At 38.1% G+C, this 21,556-nt stretch overlaps 1 protein-coding gene across 5 annotated transcripts; it reads right to left on the bottom strand.

Annotated features, from left to right (window-relative positions):
• Nucleotides 1-104: 104 nt before the first annotated feature.
• Nucleotides 105-15,868, bottom strand: adad1 (adenosine deaminase domain containing 1 (testis-specific)). 5 transcript variants are annotated; one of them, XR_010802199.1, is made up of 14 exons: nt 15,485-15,624; nt 14,092-14,270; nt 13,840-13,974; nt 12,805-12,972; nt 10,594-10,668; nt 10,341-10,466; nt 8,809-8,932; nt 8,122-8,292; nt 7,067-7,299; nt 5,032-5,266; nt 2,233-2,365; nt 699-808; nt 317-383; nt 105-216 (listed from the first exon to the last, which is right to left on the bottom strand). XR_010802199.1 is itself a non-coding variant. In XM_066667942.1 (13 exons), exons 2-13 carry the CDS (start codon nt 14,261-14,263, stop codon nt 374-376), a joined length of 1,692 nt encoding a protein of 563 aa, XP_066524039.1. In that variant the 5' UTR covers nt 14,264-14,270; nt 15,720-15,868; the 3' UTR covers nt 321-373. The 5 variants fall into 5 exon arrangements, 4 of the variants coding, with proteins under 4 accessions (XP_066524039.1, XP_066524040.1, XP_066524042.1 ...); XM_066667942.1 differs by lacking the exons at nt 105-216; nt 15,485-15,624 and adding an exon at nt 15,720-15,868 and having other exon boundaries at nt 321-383; XM_066667943.1 differs by lacking the exon at nt 105-216 and having other exon boundaries at nt 321-383; nt 15,474-15,535.
• Between the last annotated feature and the right edge of the window lie 5,688 nt (nt 15,869-21,556).

A 21,556-nucleotide genomic window follows, 5' to 3' on the forward strand; every position in this document is an offset into this window, starting at 1 on the left:
AAGGTCATCATGCCAAATGCCAAGCACTGGCAAAAAGAGTATAAATCCTCCCACCTTTGTTCTTGAATGACAGGGCTCAACTCCAAATACATCTGAGTTGTGGTATTTCTACACCAGAAGAATTAGATCATCATCAGTACATGATCTCACTAATGCTTATGTGCTTGAATACAACCATGATCTCACAGGAATGTACCAATATCATGTAAGGCCATCCTGAAATAGCAGAGGCTGTTAATTCAGCATGAGTGAGGCAAAGTCATGAGTGATATTCTCAAATCAAAAAGAAACACTGGTTAAGTCAGTGTCTACAAACCTCTGGCCATAGAGTGTATGTGCAGAAAACGATCAGATATCTGTCGTCAACATCCATTTAGTGCATCCTTAACAAAAACCATTTATGTCAGGGGGGGGGGGGGGGGAATAAAAAACAAAACAAAAAACAAAAAAACAAAGAAAACACAGTTTTGGCTAACAGACTAAACCAGTGTTCTACACTAAAATACTTTTCTTTCAAACTTTTTACACATTTAAAGCTCAATGAAAAGAACAATATAAAAAAAACAGTTCAACTCTAATATTTGTGCATGTTTTCAGTTAAAGACTTAACCCCAATATGAACACTGGAAGACAGGTTTGAAAATTCAAGAAACACCCAAAGATGGGTCAGAACTTTGATTTTCACTTGTGGATTTTACATTGTGAAATGATCGCTGATCGGTGGTTTCTCTACCCACTGTCCATAGCCCCTCATGGCTAAGTATGACTTCAGCACACTCTTTGCTTCCTGGTATGGTTTTGCCATCATCTAGAGCATGATAAAAAACAACAACAGGCATATCAAGCTTTTAAAGGGTAATTATTATTCATTCAAAATATAAAATGAGTGGTTCTCAAAATTAACATGTTTGTTAGATGCCCTCCGTGGTTAGAAACACCTTTTGGTAAAGACGGACATGATTACACACATGCTTCTTGCTGTCATCTTGACTCACTCACTGCTGCAAGATTTCCTTGTGCCTTGGACCACTTTGGACCACTCAGAAGCAGTCCAGTCCTTTTTGTCTTTAGCCCAGGCGAGACACTTCTGACGCTGTCTCTTGTTCATGAGTGGCTTGACACAAGGAATGTGACAGCTGAAACCCATGTCTTGCATACGTCAGTGCGTGGTGGTTTTTGATGCACTGACTCCAGCTGCAGTCCAGTCCTTGTGACTCTCCCCCACATTTTTGAATGGGTTTGTTTCACAATCCTCTCCAGTGTGATTATCCCTATTGCTTGTACACTTTTTTCCACCACATCTTTACCTTCCCTTCACCTCTTTATTAATGTGCTTGGAAACAGGGCTCTGTGAACAGCCAGCCTCTTTAGCAATGACCTTTTGTGTCTTGCCCTGCTTGTGTAAGGTGTCAATGTTCGTCTTTTGGACAAATGTCAAGTCAGCAGCCTTCCCCATCATTTGAGTCGCAATTCACCTATCAATGTGTGTTTTTGGGCTGTGGGAGGAAACCAGGGCACAAGGAGAAAACCCACGCAGACATGGGGAGAATACGCCAAACTCCTCACAAACAGTCACCCGGAGTGGGAATCAAACCCACAACCTCTAGGTCCCTGGAGCTGTGTGACTGCAACACTACCTGCTGCACCACCGTGCCACTCTTAATGGAGAGCAACAGGGCAATAATTCTGTATGTATATCAGTGAGTCTGAGGTGGAATCCAGCCTTCAACATGGTGTAAACAAGTACAATTTATTTATTTATTTATTTTTTAAATATAAATACCCACCGCTATGTTCACAGCCCCTAAAACTCTACTAAGCATGTGTTTATTAAATATTATGTATATGATTTAGTAATATACTTATATGTGGAGTTATATTCTTATGCATAGTAAGGCAACTAGGCTAAAACAAAGGTGGATGTTTCATGTTTCAAATACTCAAGGAACAAAAGGAACTCAATTTCACAAATATCTGAACTGATACATTATCGAGACTATACACAAAGACAAAAAAAATTCCAATAGGCTTTTTGCTATCTATACTAAAGCTTCCAGTACATCCAGAGAGTATTAGAATGTAATTTAGATCTATATGATAAACAGTATCACAAATTACAAAACATTCGATGTGACTTTCAGACAAGTATGTAAGTGTTCTTGTAAATATCTGAAGAATTTCTTAATTTCCTTTCACCTCTGATCAGAAAGAAAAATCTTGGGTAAAACATACCTTGGCCTCTCTGTAGGAAACGGCAGCAAGCAGCTCTTCTCTTTGTGCTTCTTTCGCTACCAAGTTGAAACGACTCAACATGGCAGCCTTACACAGACGACTGGCAAGAGCAGGGCCACTCTTAAAGGGAGACCTGAAAGTCAGTCACACAAAAACATAACAGAACAGTGAAACATTAAATATATATATATATTTCCAGTAAAGTATATATCCATTGGTTGCAGTGGCATGAGTTTTGTTTTGTTGTTTTTTTTCCCTCTCAAACACAGCTTCTCTTACTGCCCTGGAGAAGGTCCCCAAAGGATTAATAAAGTATTGAGAAACCCACCATCTCTTTGCTTAGGAGTGTAAAATATCCCACAGTCTTGTGTAATGAGGAGAAAAAGATATCCAATGTTAGCCATATCAGCATTTTTGACACATGATCTAAAGGAAAACATTTAGCACGTCTTCAAAGCAATTTTCTGATTGTGACCGTATCTGTATAGATTGAGTGTAGATTCTGGGAGGATTATGTTTAATCACGACTCTGCCTAAATTATTACTCCGATTTGGCTTAAATTTTAATAAAGTTCTTGTCTGATAATCAAGATCTATGAGTGATGTTTCCATGCCACCAAGGCAGAGGCCCAGTTTTAATTGTCTCCCAACACACTCTGTAGGGCACAGTGTTAGAATGTTTTTGCACTGCATGTCAAAAATAAAAACAAATAAATCAAGTTTTTAGCCAGCAATAGTTCATGTCTCCCTGTCAAATTAATTTCTTGTCTAGGGGCATTATATTTTAGCTTTATTATCAGTCATGTGCACTATGTAGGGAGTAATGATGCATTCGATGGGACACAGGTAATACTGGCCCAAATAGGATAAGGAAACAATTTGGTCAAATCATTTTGGTTTTATAAAAATACTGTGGAAAAATGTGTGTGCAACTTCTTAATACAGGTTCCTGCCACTCATTTATGAGAAAATTTCTCAGGACATTTTAAACCTTCATACAACTGGCCATTGTTTAATCCCTGACCTTTGGAATAAGTTCACATAGAACTCATCTGGAAAAAAAATAATTTTGTGATGCAGAGCTCCAGAGTAAAACACCAGTCTAGTTTCATTCCTTCATTTCAACTCAAAAGCACTTTGGAGAGACCTTTCCTTCTGGGCATCAAGCCTGAGGCATTGTCCTTTTGCACATGCATGTCAGGTTAAAAGAGTGGTCTGTTCAGACCGATATCAGATATAGGTTTGGAATATACTGACTTGTTCTGTATAATGTTAAACCAGTGAATGTTTCTGCTGTCTTCATAATAAGCTACTAAGTTTTAATTGCTGAACAGTTTACTCACATGTAAAAACCATGCTGTAACAACGTATTTATGTATAAAATGGCTGTGTTTGTGAAACAAAATTCCACACAGCCAGAGCACAAGAGAATAAACCTGTTGGGTGTTAGGCCACAGAGACAGAGTCGTGCTGAATGAGCCAGCCACGCAGTGGAAGGCTCCTGTTCTCGCAGCATATACTTCTCTGCTCTGTCTCTCTGTGCCTCAGGGGGAGAGTGTCCCAGGGATTTTTTAAATTAGAAGCTTTTGATTGAATTTTACAGTGATTAATTTGTAAATTATATTCCAGCAAGTGTGCATGGGATGTCATGCATCCAGCATGCGCTGTCAACACACTTCACACTTCAAGTAAACTCAGCCCGGTGTATCTGCTCGCATTAAGAAATTGACTGCATCCAAAAAAGGCGTCTTTACTAACAGCTCATGAATATTATTTTTAAACTTATATGAAATTATCATATATGATTTTTATGTGCAAAGAATTACTTTGATTCTAAAAGGCAGTCAGTTTGAAGATGAAATAAAATGTAGTGATAAAATTAGTATATATAAATAAAATAATAAAAGTGATGACCAGTGAGAAGCGCATTCTTTGTTTAGAAGCCGTGGAGTATCTGCCCCTCCCTCTGGCTGGCAAATCATGGTCTTAAGTCAAAATTACGGGATAAAACATGTCCCGTATGGGTCCAAAACTCAACACGACATTTAGTGCCCAAATAAGGGATGGTTTCTGACTCTAATCATGCCCCCTTGTGCTCAGGATCTGAATATGACAATGGGATTGTGCCTAACAGTTAGAAAGAAGTGTCCACTATGGTGGCCAGCAGAGTCAGATCACATCATTGTTTACAAAGTACGCTACAGGAGAAGGAGGGAGTGTGCGCTTGCTGCCTAGTGGAAACTGATAGGATTTAAGATCGAGCCAAATAATGCCCATAGAGATCAGCAAAGTAATGCTATGATTGGCCCCAGTACTAATATTTCAGATCAGAATGCGACATTCCTACTGAATAATATATTTATTATTTTGAGTTTATATTTTACCTGGAGGAGTTCACAAGTGCACAGGCTCATTAACTGGGAGATTAACACTATCATCTTTGAAAAAGGACATTTATTTGGGCTGTATTTATCTACATTTACTTTTATGTCTGTCAATGTGCAATGTGCCTTGCTACTGAAATGCTACATGTTACTGTTACATATTATTTAAATAGTACATAAAAATACAGTGTTATTTTATATTACATCGTTCCATTCTTATAACACTTACCACTGCACTGTAAGAAAATTCTGTATTTCTGTGATATCTTTTAGTTCCTCATTTTGAATTTTGGCTTGTTCACAGCTTTAGGACACTTGGGCCAGTTCCACACTTGAAATCCATGTTGCTGGCCATAAACATACATATTGTCAAGAAATGTAAATAATTGATGAAAAGATAATGAGGTATACTCACTCCTCAACTGTTCTGCCCTCAAGACTGTCAACAACTTCAAATGAAACATCTCCCTGGCTCCAGTTGAGGCTGAGAGACTTTTGGGTGCTATGGATATCTGTGGGAATCACTGCCGGCACCATGCTAATGTGTGGCCTGTACACACAATAAAACATGGGAAGTTTGGAGGTGATACCATCCACTCTCTGATTTATCGCTACTTCCATCCCACGTGTATCACTGCAGCTCTCATCACCTAAAGTTTAGGGAAAAAAAAAAAAACATGAAATCTAATAGAGAAATGATAGGTCAGATATAGCATTTAACTACAAAAACATAAGGCAACAAAAAAAGCATTCACATTATATCAACACAAATCACAAATGTCATGCATGCAATATATAAACAAAAAAAAAAAAAAAGAAAGGACATTTGTGTTTTGTAGATTATTTCTTTGTTGTAACAATGCTTCTTGGCAATAAATCTTATACTGTTGGAAAGTCTGTTAATTTCCCTTTTAAATGGTGCCACGTTTGTAAGGAACATGCATTTGTGGGACGAGCAGTAGAGCTAAGTATGTGGGTTGCACCCATGAAAAATTTGCCAAATTCTATTTGCCAATGCAAACAGCTTGTTTTGCCATTGACATATAGGCAATTCAACAATTTATTAATTTAACAAACAGGAGCCTCAGTAGCGTGTGGAAGAACCATACACAGCCACAACAGCCAAGCACCTCCTCCTCATGCTGGGCACCAGCTTGGTCACACACTGCTGTGGGATGACATCCCATTCTTCAAACAGCATTTGGCACAAGTCAGCCAACGTGTTTGTGTTGGTCACTCTGGCACGAACAGCACGCCCAAGCTGACTGTTTAATGGGGTTGAGGTCAGGACGCCTGCAGGCCATTCCATTCTCTCCACACCCAAATTCTGGAGGTAGTCACTGATAACTGTGGGGGCGAGCGTTGTCATCTTGGAGGATAGAGTTTGGTCTCAGACTGTGGAGATATGGGATTGCAAATGGTTGCAGAATTTCATCTCAATATCTCTTTGCATTGAGATTGCCTCCAATGAGGACAAGCCTCATTTTTCCAGTGAGGGAAATGCCGCCCAAGACCATCACATTGCCTCCACCAAAAGATGTTACTCTATTGGTGCAGCAATCAGCAAAGCATTCTTCGCGACTTCTCCACACTTTGACCGCATTATCCAACTGCGGTGGGCAAAATCTGGACTCATCGCTGAACATAACATTCCTCCACATGTTCAGGTACCAGTGCACATGTTGCCAATACCAGCACAAATGAGCCTGACGATGAAGGGAAGTCATGGCAGGCCTCCTGGCAGCCCCATGAGACCGGAGATTAGCTTTGTGCAGTCTGTTCCAGATTGTCTGAGCAGAGAGCCGTCTGCAAACCTGTAGAAGACAGCCTACGATACCCAAGTGCTGACAGAGTGAGGAAATGATCTTAGGGTGTTGCCTTCTTGGGACGCCCACTTCACAGCCTTTCTCTGACATCTCCCATTGTATGTTAACTGGCCTTTAATTTGGAGATGGTACTAGGGCTCGCTCCAAATAATGCCGCAACTTGGGTTTACAGAACACCAGCTTGAAGTTGCCCTATCGCACAGGCCCTATCCAGATTAGTCAATCATAGTGGCATTGTATCAGCACCTGGGGGTAACAGAAGCTCAAAACAAGTGTCAATAGCAACAGCAAAATAAGATGTTTGGCAATGGCAGAGAAGATTTGGCAAATTTTTCATGGGCACAACCAACATACTCAGCTCTACTGCTCATCTCACAGATGCATATTCCTTACAAATGTGGCACCATTTAAAAGAGAACTTACCAGTCTTTCTAACAGTATATGATTTATTGCCAAGAAGCATTGTTACAACAATAAATAAGTACATTTTGTACTAAGTTTAGAACAAGAGTCTTGAGAAAACAGCATGGTGATTGGTGATAAGCTGATTAGTTTTTTTGTTTGTTTCTTTTGAAAGTTGAAAAAGATATTGCTAGGTTACTTCCATAAGCAGTGCAGGCTTACCAATGAGAATGCTGCTGACATAGATAGGCTCTATGAAGTGGCTCAGTAGTGCCCCCTGGAAACCCAAAACTTGCCACTGTGTGATCTTGTCACTAGCAGACATACTGACCACATGAGAACAACACTGTTCAAATGTAGATGAGAAGACAGAAAAGACTTTGCCGTCAATCGTCACATGCAGACCAATCTGATTATTTACTTCCCATGCTGAGATGGACAATGGGTTCAGACGACTAGCAAGAAAAAAAGAGAAAAGGTTAATCATGGGTAAATCCTATCTGAATTAAATTAGGCAATCCAAGATAATAGATAATCAGTCAAAGTGAACAGTGACCAGTATTTTTTGCATGCTGATAACCAGTCCAGTGTGTTTATGAAGCACCAATGTCAGTAAATGGGTAAAACCCATGTCTCAGTCTGTCATGCTAGGCTTAAAAATCATGAATACTTGGGTTGGAACCCACTCTAAATTCAGGAGAAAGTCCCACAAAACCAAACTCGAGTTGAACAAGTTTCTGTGGTAATTCATAAAAACTTACAGACAAGTTAAACTTCAGCCACTAACAAACAAGTTATTTAATGTGGAACAACATATTGTTCCACATTAAAAGACCCAGAGCTTCTGAATGTAAACAATCCACAGAGAACTCCAGTTCCCCACGAACTGATACATTCCCTTTAAGTCACTTAACACTTTCAAATTCTGAAGCTGTAGGAAAATGTAAAAGGTACTTAAAGGAATACTATGTAATATTTGTTGTTTTTACTCCTGGGCTCCCCCTAGAGTTGCAGAGTGTAATTCATATTTGCAGGACTTTTCTGAAATAAAGGGGAATGCATGGGGGAGGGGTTGTTTCCTACCCTCCTTCAAAAGTTACAGTGTAAGTTTTGCAGTTTTGAGCTCCAAGTAGCAATGACAGAGGCTCTATTCTCCTTTTTAAAGGTCAGTAAAGCATCACTTATTTTGAAGCTGTAATTTTAAAGTAAAAAAAATTGTTCCTTTAAATTCCAAGGAGATAAAATCAGGGGAACAGGGTGTATACATGGATTATTACAGGTGAGATGGTATTTGAGCAGCTCCTTTGGGCAATTGGTTGAGGTACAAATGCAGAGTGATGTGACTCTTCAGACAGAGTAGTTTGGAAGTCTTGTCCTGCTGAAAGATAGACGTCTCTTCCAATGAGGGATTCTTACTGAAGAACAATAACAGCTGTCTGTACAGATACCTACAAAATATTGAAAACAATTCTAAACATTCAAATATTTTACAGCTAGAACTAGAGCCAAAGTCTGACGCACCTCAAAGCCTAATATCTCTTTCAGCTCACTAAATCAAATATTTGCACAACTACTAACTTGTACATTCACACATTATTAAGAAAAGATGGTCCAGAAAAAAATAAAACAAAGTATCACATAAACAAACTGACATGAATCAAAGTGGAAGCAAAATACAACAAAACAACATTAAAAAGATGGGAATGAAATTGAGCACTGCTAATCTATTTTATTTATTTTTTTAATCTTATTGGCAGTTTTTTGTATTTATATATTTTTTGAGAGTTTTTATCTGCAGTGTCGCAGATAATTTCCCTCTACCTTGAGTTACTGCAATATGTAAATTTCATTCTGGGATTAATAACGTGATCTAACTATTTATCATGCATAAACTGCACTATAGTGTAAACGTCAAAAACAGTTAAGAATCAAACTGCAAATGCATAAATACAAAGGCAACAGACCTCATAAGTGATCTCCGTGCAGTAACAACAGCATGGGAATCATGAAGTACCCGTCCATTTGGCACTAGGCTGCCTTTAGTGTTAAAACTTCCTGTACCAAGGGCCACTACTTCACAAGCAGTTGCTGCAGAGAAAAAGAAAAAAAAAACAGTTAAAAAAAACAAAATGGAAAAAAAAATTGTTTACAATAAATAATGAATTAAATATTTAGTCTTAGTCTTGATTTTGCTGTTTCACAAATGACTACTTGTCTGACATACTGTTGGATTATCCATAAAATGGACAGTATATAGTTAAATTCCAAAGGAGAAGTACCTCAAACTAAGTGAAAGAAAATGCTAATTTGTTCAGCAAACAGCAAATAAACGGCATCTAGTGAAAATAAGCATAAATTAAGATTCTGGATTGAACAAAAAAAGTAAGGTTCTCTCCAGAGAATCATAGATTTGTTTCTAATTCTAATATTAGGTTGTGATTTTTTTTGCAAATAAACTCTTATTGTTTAAATTTAGCTACTTAAATTTAAATTTCTCAGGTACCAAAAACGTTTGCACAGCACTGTGTAACTCAGCATTTAGACAACATCTAATGCCTCACAATCCCCTTACATAGAGTGAAATATATGTAGAGTGAAAATAAAGTCCTGGTTTTAATGCACTTAAATATAATGTTGAGTTCCACTCAGAACCTTTCGCTTTTCTGTAGAGTTTTTAAGGCGTTTACTGTGATTCCTCAGTGAGAGTGCTTCCTCATATGCAGTGATTTGAAATTCATGGCAGAGTGTATGTTAACTGTAAATAAACGCGCACATACCCTACCAATTCACGAACATTTAGTAATTACTAACATACATAGGTTCTACTTAAAAAAATTTATAATAAATAAATAAATATTCAGGTGTTCTGAGGATAGTCCATTTTCTTGGAAATTATGCACTGTTTGGTCTTTTCTTTTTTTTTTTTTTAAATAAACAAAGGTTTCATGAATGAGGCACAAGGAAGTCAACTGGAAGCAAAAGAAGTCTCTTTGCCACTGTTTAGCATTTACACAAGAATGCAAATAAAGTCCCATTTTTGAATGGCACCATTAGTCTTGTTTGGATATATAAAATGCAACATACTAGTTAATATTGCTTTAAAAAAGGCTTTTAGTAATTATTTAGTTCAATAATTACATGCAATATACAGATGTTCATAAGAGATAGGAATCACTAGTAACTCACTTTAAACTGACATATTGTGCATTAAGATATTACAAATGTTATGCTCCAAAATAAGCATTGTTTGTATATACAGAACGTCCAATTTTCATATTTAAAATTTCAAAAGGGTTTTATTGTCCTTAGAGGTGACAGGTTTTTATCACATCATTAGACATCACCGGTGATACCAGATTTAGGGGAGAGGGATAAGGAACTATGAAATTAAGCTAATTTAATCCTGCAAACATTGTTATCACTTGACAAAAACTGCAAATTAACCATTTCCATTAATTAGGTCATATAGCCATCCTCCATCATTGTGAAGACTTACAGGACTGAGCAACAAATGCAGCCACTGTTCCACCACAGCCAGAAAACTCTGGGTAACTGTCCATCATCCTGGAGAACATCTCTTTAATGGCATGGGGAACTTGATTTTTAAATGGATTCTTCCCCTCTAAAAGATATATGACAAATACATACAAATCAAACTGTTAAACATTTCTGAGCACAATTAGTTTTCTTCTTAGATCTGAATCTTTGTTATGCTGATAAGTGATATACAGTATCAAAAGTAAATTTACCAAACACTGTCCTTCCAGCATGGGCTGCAGATGCTGGATAGTCTCTCTCTTGCACTGGCAGTGGAGGAGGTCCCACTGACATACAAAGACACACATTATTCAAAAGAAAACCAAAAAGTGACCAGTTCACTATTCAGAACCTTTGCATGCGCTTTGTGTCTAGCTTGTTAAGTTTTCCTCCCAAAGCCCTCTAAGGTCTAGGAAAAAGTTTATTTAACCCTCTAGAGTCTGAGGCAGTCTGACATGTCTTGACATTTTTACAAATTTAATCTACCTATAAAACTGTAAAACCAAAAACTCAGTAACAATGTGAGAGCATTTAGAATGTCAATAATATATTTGATGTATAAATTAACTCTAAAAATAGACTTTTAATAAACCTTTTAAAAAAGGTGCAGAGATAAAAAAAAACGCATAGTAAAGATTTTTAAATCTTTCTCTTGATGTATTTTTTTTTTTTTTTTTTTTTAGATGAAACTTTTTTTTTTAAAGTTTAGTCATTTGATCTACCTGGTGTTCTTAGCAGAGGCCACCGTCAAAAAATTATCCTGAGATTATGGATGTGTGTGGTAGGAGAAAAAGTGGAATTAACAACAGCGAGGCAGAAGTTGTAAGGGTTTTTTATGGATTTTGGACCAATGAAAATTATGTCTGATTTATTCATTCATTCATTGTCTGTAATCACTTATCCAGTTCAGGGTTGCGGTGGGTCCAGAGTCTACCCGGAATCACTGGGCGCAAGGCGGGAATACATCCTGGAATGGGGCGCCAGTCCTTCACAGGGCGACGCACACACACTTTTACTGAGTCGCCCATCCACCTACAAACGTGAGTTTATTTGGAAAGTGGGAGGAAACCGGAGCACCCGGAGAACACACCAAAGTAGTCACAGACAGTGACACAGAGTGGGGCTTGAACCTACAACCTCCAGGTCCCTGGAGCTGAATGACTGTGACACTACCTGCTGGGCCAAAGTACAGCCCATGTTTGATTTATCACAGTTAAATTTGAAAAAGCTTGCATCCAGGCGGCACAACAAGTGTCGCAGTTACACAGCTCCAGGGACCTGGAGGATGTGGGTTCGATTCCTGCTCCAGGTGACTGTCTGTGAAGAATTGGTGTGTTCTCCCCGTGTATGCGTGGTTTTCCTGCGGGTGCTCCGGTTTCCTCCCACAGTCCAAAAACACACGTTGGTAGGTGGATTGGCGACTCAAAAGTGTCTGTAGGTGTGAGTGAATGTGTTGCCCTGTGAAGGACTGCTGCCCCCCGTCAGGGTGTAATCTCGCCTTGCGCCCAATGATTCCAGGTATGCTCTGGACCCACCGTGACCCTGAACTGGATAAGTGGTTACAGATAATGGATGGATGGTTTGCATCCATGATTTAATTTCAGTGCTGCAGCTAGTGTGGCGTGAACTGCAGTAGTGATGTAATTTGTGGAGATGAAAAGCTGGACACTGTCAGTGTAGCAATTAAAATGAAGACCATGACGACGTAAGATTTTACCAAAGAGGAGCACGTAAAAGATCTATAGAACAGGCCAAGCACCGAGCCATGGGACAGAGAAGCAATGGAAGAGAAAAGGGCAGTACCTGTGAGAGAGGATTCAAGATTGGAAAGAAGAATGGTGGGTTGAATAGTTCCAAATGCTGCAGTGAAATAGGGGAGGAGAATGTTGATGTGTGCAAAGAAAGAAAGATATTCTGTGCTACACTGCGGGCAGAAACCATATTGTAATAGTTCAAACAAATTATTGGAAAAAACTGGCCTTAAGTTGGGAAGTAACAAAAAGTTATAGTATTTTTGTCAGGAAAGGAAGATTAGGAATGAGCATAAAATTGCTCATATTGTCAGAATCAAGTCAAGTTTTTTTGAGAATGGGAGTGACAGCAGCCAGTTTAAATAATTGGGAAACTGAACCAGAACGGAGTGAGGCGTTGTTCATCCCTGTGATGAGTGAGGAGAAAGCTGGAAAACAATCCTTGATAAGTTTAGAGAGAACAGCATCTGGAATGCAGGTAGAGCCTTGAATGGGCAATATTATGTATTGTGATTTTCCACTGAAAGGATAATATAGTTCATAACTAGAATTAATATGAATAAAGCTCCACTGTAACAAATATTATATATAGATGCTCATAGTAAAAAGTTTCCAACAACACTAAAAGCAAAAAAAAAAACAATAATTGACACAAAAATGAAGGATGATTACCAGAAGCATCAGGTAGTACAGAGTCGTTCTCCAGAACTGGCAGTAACTCCTCTAGTGCTAATTGAGCCGCTTTGGCCTTGGCTTCTTTCTTATTGGTGCCCATCCCAGTTTTATATTCCACTCCATCAATCACAGCACAGAATGCAAAGTAGAAACCTGTCACACCACCTATTTAACAAAATGAACTGAATTTTAGTTATTTCCCTTACACTGATTTTCCTGTGTGTAATTCTGTAATTTCTAAATTGATCAGATGCTTTGTGCTGCACACAATAATATAATCTGAAATAAGTCAAAATAAATCTGAGAATAAAGTCAGACTATTTTGCTGCACATTTAATGAGGCAGACACCACCCTTTGCAGTGAGTTTATGTAAGTCACAAAATCGGATTGATTTCAGGAATAAACGCTCAGACTTCTGACAGATGAGGACCAGCTTGTTATTGGTATTAAAACACTGACTTGGTTGTGCAAGATCCTATTTATTCAGAAAAGGGCATGTAGTTTCACAGAATATAATTGGAATGATCACGAACATCATGGACCCAGAGGGAGTGGAACTCTGGCATGCTCATGAGGCTCCATCATATTATGGCTTTTGGACTTGTACAATAACATGTTTCTCTACATATTCTGACTTTTTCATTCTCTGAATTATTCTGACATTTATTCTCAGAATTAATCTGACTTATTTTTCATAATTATTCCAACTTTTGTTCTCTGAATTACTCCGAATTTTTTTCCCCCTTCTAATGCCATGGCCTCTGTCATATATAACCCTCTCCTTTGTCCCAACAAGAATTGAGACCATGTGGTAGGACTAAGGAGTGAAATTGAATTAACACATTGTCTTCAAACGTAATTATATTTTAAACAATTTGGGTCTGAAGTATTAACATTTTTTTCATTCTTTAAAAAATAAATAAAACACAGGACTTTGACTAAACTATAGGACATGAAACAAATTAATCAAGAAATGTACATTTCGTATAATGTTCCAAAACTAGAACATTACCATGGCAATTAATAATTACCTGTAGTAACAGTCTCCTTCATGTCCACCTGAAATTGTAGAACTTGGGAGAGCTGGTAGAGCAACGACACAGCGTGAGTCTCTCCCCGTTTGTACCTGTCAATTAGCTCTTTAGGAATGTTTTTTGGTTTGGAGCCTGTTAAATGTAAAGTCAATATTAAAAATTTCTACAGAGCAAGACAAAGAGAATTTGGAATTGTGTAAGAGAAAAAAAGAGAAAGACAAACAGCCTTCTGAAATAAAATTACTGAACTGATTTTGGCTGTGGAGTTGCCAGAATGGTCAAGTGTGTTGGTGCTGGTGAATTCAGGTACAGGCTTCGGGACAAAAGACGAGCACCCAGGGGCTGATACCATGTTCTTCTTTAGAATTTGAGCAAAGCTGGCACCCCTGCTCACACGGTATGGTCCTCCTCGCCCCATCATTTTGGCACTGCAGGAAAAAAGAATTTCTCTTGTTTAATATAGTACTTCTGAAACATTTATTAGATCATCTTCTATAACCACTTCATCCTGATCAGAGTCAAAGTGAGTCCAGAGCCTACAGGTAATCATTGGGTACAAGACATGAACACACATTGGACTAGGCGCCAGTCCATCTCGCTGCATTACGTACTGACCCATTTACTCACACCTATGGACATGTGTTGTTGGATTGTGCAATAATGCAATAATTCAATGTACAGTGGGACATCTGTGCACAAATGGCCCAAAGATCCCAAAATATCCAGGAAATTGACTAAATTTGTCAACTATAAACGGGCACTTTGGAAAGGACCATTCGCTCACTCCGTTATCTGTAGCTCATTTCACTGGCGCTTTTCCAACAATATGGGCATGTAAGGAAACCAACGAAAGGTGTTCAAGAGCCTCTGTAACATGGAGGTAAACAGGGTAAGGACACTCACTTCGCCCGTTTTAGTTGGTGTTAGTTAACGGTAGCTTGACTTGCTAAACTCGGTGGCTCAGATTATACTCGGCTGCATTACGGAGGTTTATAGTGTCGGATGAATTCGAGTTCGACTTCGATCACATTTACAAGAATAACGCTACCTCTACATTTGAGGCTAGGCTATTGTCATGAATAATGTTGGTTATTTAGCTATCAGCTAGATACTGTCATAAGAGTCAGTCACCAATGACGTCACATCGTTGCGTTCAAGAATTTCCGTAGCGAGCTCGGGTTTTTCCGTCAATTTAATAAAATTCTCAGTTTTAAAGAAAATTAAGCAGCTATTTTCATTGTAATTCATACTTATATATATATATCAGTAACTAAAATAATGTGAAATATTCATGGAGGTCCATTAAATGGGATTTAGCCTTTAAACCTAAAGACGTGACCGCGCCGCCCACGTGAAAGGCGTTAGTTCTCGTGCAAAAACACAAATTTTGATATGTTTCAGCTCTGAGCACTGTTCAGTTAGGTCATTTTTTTGTGTGAGAAACAGCGACAGAATCTTACTTTTAACAGTCCTGCTTTGTTTGAAATAATCGAGCTGTATCTAGGCTTAATTAGCCGTTACCATATCAGCTATATCGTACTAACCAAGTTACGACCTAGTTTCATTTGGCTTTATCAATCCTTTCGGGTACAGCGGAGCTATAAGCTACCATTGCAGTAAAAAGGATATACATTTTTGTCACCTGCAGTAGTTTGAGAAAGAGTCTGTCGTGTAAACTATTTATCTCACTCGTCCACCACCTCCGCGTTTTATATCCTAACGAACTTTCCCGTTCGAGGAGCACGTGACCGAAGAAGCTCACGCCGACGACACGAACAGTTTAAACGATAGGTGCCTAGATACGTTACAGAGAGCCGCCGTGCAGAGATTATAGAGGGCCAAAAACACGCATTTGTTGTAGATGTGAATGGAACTACCTTAAAAAATGTCTCAGACAATATCGGTCGCATAAAAAAGAAGGATAGGCCACTGCTGATCTTGAACTGCTCGGGTCCTGTGTAAAAGATCTAGCCAAATTATCCACAAACCGATATACAGAGACGTTTGATTACTGTGCTTGATTAAAATTATGTACTAATCTAATTTTCAAAGAATAACAAAACTAACAGAAAATGTTGCCATGGTAACTAACGTAAGCAGCATTCTGTTCTCCGGTAATAGAGAGCTGTCAGTCACACACGGTCATTAGTATTGAACCACGCCCACACCGTTCTCAGAGAGCTCTGAGTAGCGTATTTTGGTCATCTTTGAGGAGAGATTTATTATATTTCTGTTTTGTGTTTTTTATTTAAACGTTGTTGAACGTTTCACATAACACCCAAGTTTAGAATTATACAAAATGAAAGTCAAAATTTCAAATTGAGTTTCCAGGGGGGTTTGAGTAAACTAGACTGTGAATCAATAAGTGTTAAAATGTGTCATTTTGTTTAAATGTATTTTTAACGCACAGTAAACACTGCAAGACGCCAATGGACCTCCAACTTGGTTCGCTGTCTTCTTGCTATCAAGGTCTAACTCAAATGCACTCATAAGGATTTAATAAGGGAGAGCCCTGTCTCTTCGCATTAAAGCTTTGGGGGCGTTCCAAATTACCACACACTAACGCTCTAAGGCTTTGTATTGTTTTGGCAGGTCAGTTAACAAAATGTTATAATACTACTCCATTTCATAGAGGAAATCAGGTTGCTACTGTCAACATCAGTCATGCAGCAAGTCCAATGGTTACTTTAAAATGTGCAATTATTTGTCATTGTACAATGTACAATGAAATGTATGGAGAGAGATTCTGTCGTTATTTATGTGCTACAATTTTGTGCGTGCAAAAAGTATCCTGCGCGCGCTCGGATACTTCGAGCGAGCAAGAAGGTTTCTGCGCATGCGTGGAGATATTGTTGCGGCATAAAAATAACGCCATACACATCAGCCATGGATTGAGGAAGGAAACAGTGCTGTTCCTTCACTTCCACTGCCCCCAATTTTCCTGCCAGTCTTGGGAATGGATTCATCAACTTTTCAGTCCTAAGCCCTCTTCTCTAACCGTTAGGCCACTGTTAAGGGAGAGGTCCTTAGAAAATATAAATAAAAATTATTATAACCCTATACTGTACTGCTTTAAGACTGCAGAGTAGCTCCCATAGAAGAATGCAGCTTTATCTTCTGCTGCAGTCACTGCACTTGCATGATTAGCTGCCATTTTAGCACCTCATGGAACTGGCTTTTAACTCACTCATTAATTCATTATTAGGAACTGCACCTCGATGTATGCTTATTCTCACATATGTTTAAAGACTACCACACAAGGGGCTTCTTAAGTTAGAGATACCCCTTATGTCATAGTCCATTCATTTGTACAAAGAAATTTACGAGTGCCTATTCGGTGCTTCACATCAAAGATAGTGCAGTTTCTCAATAGCAAAATCAATTATGAGGTAAACTTGCAAGAGTAAGTATGATAGTAGGAGCAAGTATGTTAAGTATAAAACTGGGAAGAACACTGTGTCATTGTTAATATTATATTTTGTATTGTCACTAAAAACAATAAAATATATAGTTGTCATTTCAATATGAACATGAAAGACATGGATTGGAGCATGCTTTGTATATGTAGGAATAGGTAGGAAACATCAGTGTTATATTATGATCACTATCAATTTTATTATTGAAATATAATTGTGATTTGAAAAAATATATATTTATGAGTTTTTCAAAGCTCCTCGTGGTACAAATAGGTCTGTAATTTATTTTGGAATGAAATGCTTATATTACCAATTTGACTCTTGACCCTTCTTGATCTCTGCTGGATGTATTCTAGACTGTCCTTACTTTTGTTGTTTGTTGGGTGCAGACAAAGAGACTCCAAATATGAATAAATTGAGAGATAAAGGTCAGTATGATAAGAGTTTTGGTATGAGATTATTGACCTCTATGACACGTTTTTTAGTGGACTTTACCTAGGTAAATTAGCTTTCATGCCTGTATTAGCTGTAATAGGAGAGGACGTGACCCATGATTAAGAGTGAAAGGCATGGTGGTCTAGGTAAATATGAAGGGGATGTGACATCATGGACCACAACTGGGGTGGGGGGGGGGTGTCAAATGGGACATTTTTAGGGGTTTTTAGAGGGTTCTTGTGTCCTTTACTCAGGATCCTCAGGCATATGTGCTTGCATAGTTTTTTGTGTTAGGAAAATTTGTTCAGGTTGGTTATAACGCTCATTTTTTTTACTCCAAGAATGGAATCTTTTTAACCACAAAGCACTGACACTGTTAGTAAGCTTGCCTTTTGGACAGTGCCAGATAATGTAATGAAATTGTAATGTAAACAGTTAACTTCTGTGGGTGGATGCCCAGTGCTCTAAAATGTTGTATTCTGAGTTGGAATCTGATTAGCATTTACAACAAACCTTGGTGGTGATGTTTTCTTGTAGTAAATAGAATCCATTGAAATGGAAAGGAAGGGGGACATTTAAAATCTCCCTCCACTATGGAAACATTTACTAAGCTTCACAAGGCTAGCTACTTTCTTCACAGTCCTTATTACTTGGTGAGGCCTAACCTGAACCCAGTAGGGTTTTCCCCTTATGATTCACGTATTGTATATTGAGTGTAATCCATATGGATGTCTTACTGCAAAATTTTTATATCTTTTAAAATACATTTCCAGTGAGGGAATCAGTGTGATGTAGAGGCCTGTACAGGAAAAATAAAAGCGGAAGCGCGTAACTAAAAGCTTTTCACCTCAGTGGTAGAACCATAGCCCACACACATGCATACGCACTAATAGCAATGCCTGGAAAAACCTCAATATGTGTGTGACGTATCCTGTTTCCACATAGAACTATTCACATCTGAACTTTTCTGACCAGTCCCCACTTTGGCCAGAGTGACCTATTTAAACTCGTATACAGCCGATGCATGTGCCATTAACCGGGGCGTCCCTCTTGAAATTGAATCAAAGAAAGGGGCAAAGTATGTTACTTTACAACTGCCTGCGCTGGTGCTGATGCATCTATAATGTGTTGTGGTTCTGTGGTATGCAGTTGTAACTGTGTTGAATTTATCATCTTCCTTCCTATAAATGGTTTTATTTTTAGTCACTTTCTCCTGGTGATTTAGTCATATGAGGATTCAGTTCGGCCTACCCATTGTGGAAACTTTAACGTGCACTTTTTGCTGCTCGTCACTATGCACTCTGATTTGATCCCTAAAAAAACAGTTGCTTACTGTCACAACTAGTTGTGTTAATCTGAATTTACCATGGGCTTTAACTGAGGACTTTCCATTCCTGCACCCCACTCAGCGCTTAATAAAGACACGATGAATCATTTCTTCTCTCTAGACCAGACGACTGTTTGAGGATTTGATGGAGAGGAACTAATAGCTAAGTCAGAAACTTGTCTCTGCGCAGATTGTTTTCATAATATTAATTGTGGAGACTTGATTAGTTTTGTGATTTTAGGACTACGTTCGTCTGTAGTGCATAACCCATGCCCCATGACCAACAGAGATTTATATCAGTTTTCCAAACACATATGACTCAACACCAACACTGCACCACAAAGAGGAGAAATTCTTATTTAAACAACAAATGAATAAAAAATTACATACAAATAAGTATCATATAATTATTTTTATAAACATATATTTTACCTATGTTTTAACTCAGATATGATAAATATCTGAACCAATAGAGGGCAGAAGGGTCTCAAATGAATTTCACATATGAAAGGTCACAAGTTCAGCTATTTAAAAAATTCTGCCGCTTTCAGCTAGATTGTGTTACCCATCAGTGGAATGCATTTTAAATGCAGTGAAGTTGTTTCTATTGTTTACAAATTCTGTAGAAGACATTTTAAACAACCCAACACAGAACCCAACCAAAGGCTTCATAATTAGGTTTTGAAGAGTATGATATCACTTACATTACCATTATAATCGTAAGTAACTATATTTGGGACTATAACACCATTCAACGTTTTATCTGTTCTACGAGCAAAAAATAGATTTCATCACTTTGAACTGATTTGGTTTAATAATTTCAGACTGAATGTATACAAATATGTGGACAAAATGTGCAAAACTGTCAGCACTTTTGTCCAATATTTGCTTATTTGATATCTACTACAAAATACCCTTTGCTGAATGCAATCACATTTGGGTGGCACAGTGGCTTGCTGTTTAGCAAGTTTGCCTCCCAGCGCTGGGATCTTTCCCATCTGGGTGGAGTTTCAATGTTCTCTCTGTGTCTGCATGGGTTTCCAGTAGTGATGTTCGATACCACCGATTTCCTTTCCAATCCGATACTGAGTAAAATTCAGGCTGGTATTGGCAATACCGATCCAATACCGATAATTTGTGCAAATAATGTGTCTGATAAATCTAAAAAAGTAGTGTATTTCAAATCATAGGTTTATATGAAATCCACTTTAATTGAATAAATGTCTTTTTTGCCTGTGTGAGATTATCTCAATGATATATATTATTACTCCAAGCTGAACTCATGCAGCTATTTGTTGAAGCATGTATTTATTTTGTTACTTAATTCATAACCATATTTATTCATTTGAACATCTCTAACAGCAACAGTGCTTAGCGTTGCTTAAAGCTCCACATATTCTCCCTCTGTACCTGGATAGTGCCTGGCAGCACCAAAGGACTAAACCAGAGACCGAAGAGAGACAGAGCTGAAATAGTTCCACAAGACTTTGTTTACGCTCTGCCATTGTCTGGCAATAGTTTAGTTAATTTCCAATGTGTCCCTGTTAATTATATACATTACCTCATATAACAGATGTATCAAAAGTTTCAGTATTTTAATTTGAGAATCAATTTTAGAGCATAAATATCTGGAGTATCGATATTTCAGTATCATTACTAGTTTCTTCCCACAGTCCAAAAACTTAGAAGTCAGGTGAATTAGATGCTCTAAAAACTGTCCTGGTGTGAGAGAATGTGTGTGTATTTGAATGAATATCTGTATTTGTGCATGCCCATGTGCACACGGCTGCCGCTTCCGGCTAGTGTGTGTGTGTGTGTTGAATGTTGAGTTTTAAGCAGTGTTGATTGTAAAAGCTTCCTTGGGTATCTAGAAAGGTGCTATTTAAGTGTTACTATAAATTTAAAATAAATCATTTAACAAATTTATTTCTGCCATCCTTGACACTGTAGCTTCTCTAAAAACCAGTACCTTCAACTCAATCCTCTGCCTGGTTTACTTCTAAGCTTTGTGATCTGAAAATGCGCAAATATAATTGCTTGCTCACTCTTTTCTCAGTTAATATGTTGGGTCATGATTTAATTTTTTTTTCCCACTGTCAACTACTTCGCCCTCCTGCTCAAGATGTTTCTCCTCTTCATTTAATATACTGCTGTTCTCATTGTCATTGGCAGGACAAAAAAATGGTTCTATCCAGTGACGGGTAAAAAAATATTTTAGGTGTCAGTTTCCACAGTCATACCAATACAGTTTAATACATCCATACAGACTGGTCCAGAAACATAGATTAGCAAATACACTAATATTTGGAATATTTAGAGAATATTTAGCCGTAAATACACACACACACACACATACATTCACTTCTAGACAGGATTTTATTCACCTCTTTTTTCTTCACCAAATTTCTCCTCTCAGATATATTTTGGAGAAGAGAGAGATCTTATCGAACGTGGAAGCTTCTGGAATCCTATGCCCTGCTCTGATTAATCTCCAACAACCATCAGGACTTTACTCCACCACAAACACTCTTTGAGG

This window comes from Hoplias malabaricus, chromosome 4 (assembly GCF_029633855.1).
Source record: "Hoplias malabaricus isolate fHopMal1 chromosome 4, fHopMal1.hap1, whole genome shotgun sequence".
In the NCBI taxonomy this organism is placed as follows: Eukaryota; Metazoa; Chordata; class Actinopteri; order Characiformes; family Erythrinidae; genus Hoplias; species Hoplias malabaricus.

Excerpts from the sequence above, each read along its gene's own strand:
- adad1 (XM_066667942.1), bottom strand. The coding sequence starts at position 14,263 with ATGATGGGGCGAGGAGGACCATACCGTGTGAGCAGGGGTGCCAGCTTT. Across the intron at positions 8,933-10,340 it reads TGCATTTGTTGCTCAGTCCT|CAACTGCTTGTGAAGTAGTG; the intron begins GTAAGTCTTCAC and ends TTTTCTCTGCAG. Across the intron at positions 5,267-7,066 it reads TGTCAGCAGCATTCTCATTG|GTGATGAGAGCTGCAGTGAT; the intron begins GTAAGCCTGCAC and ends CCTAAACTTTAG.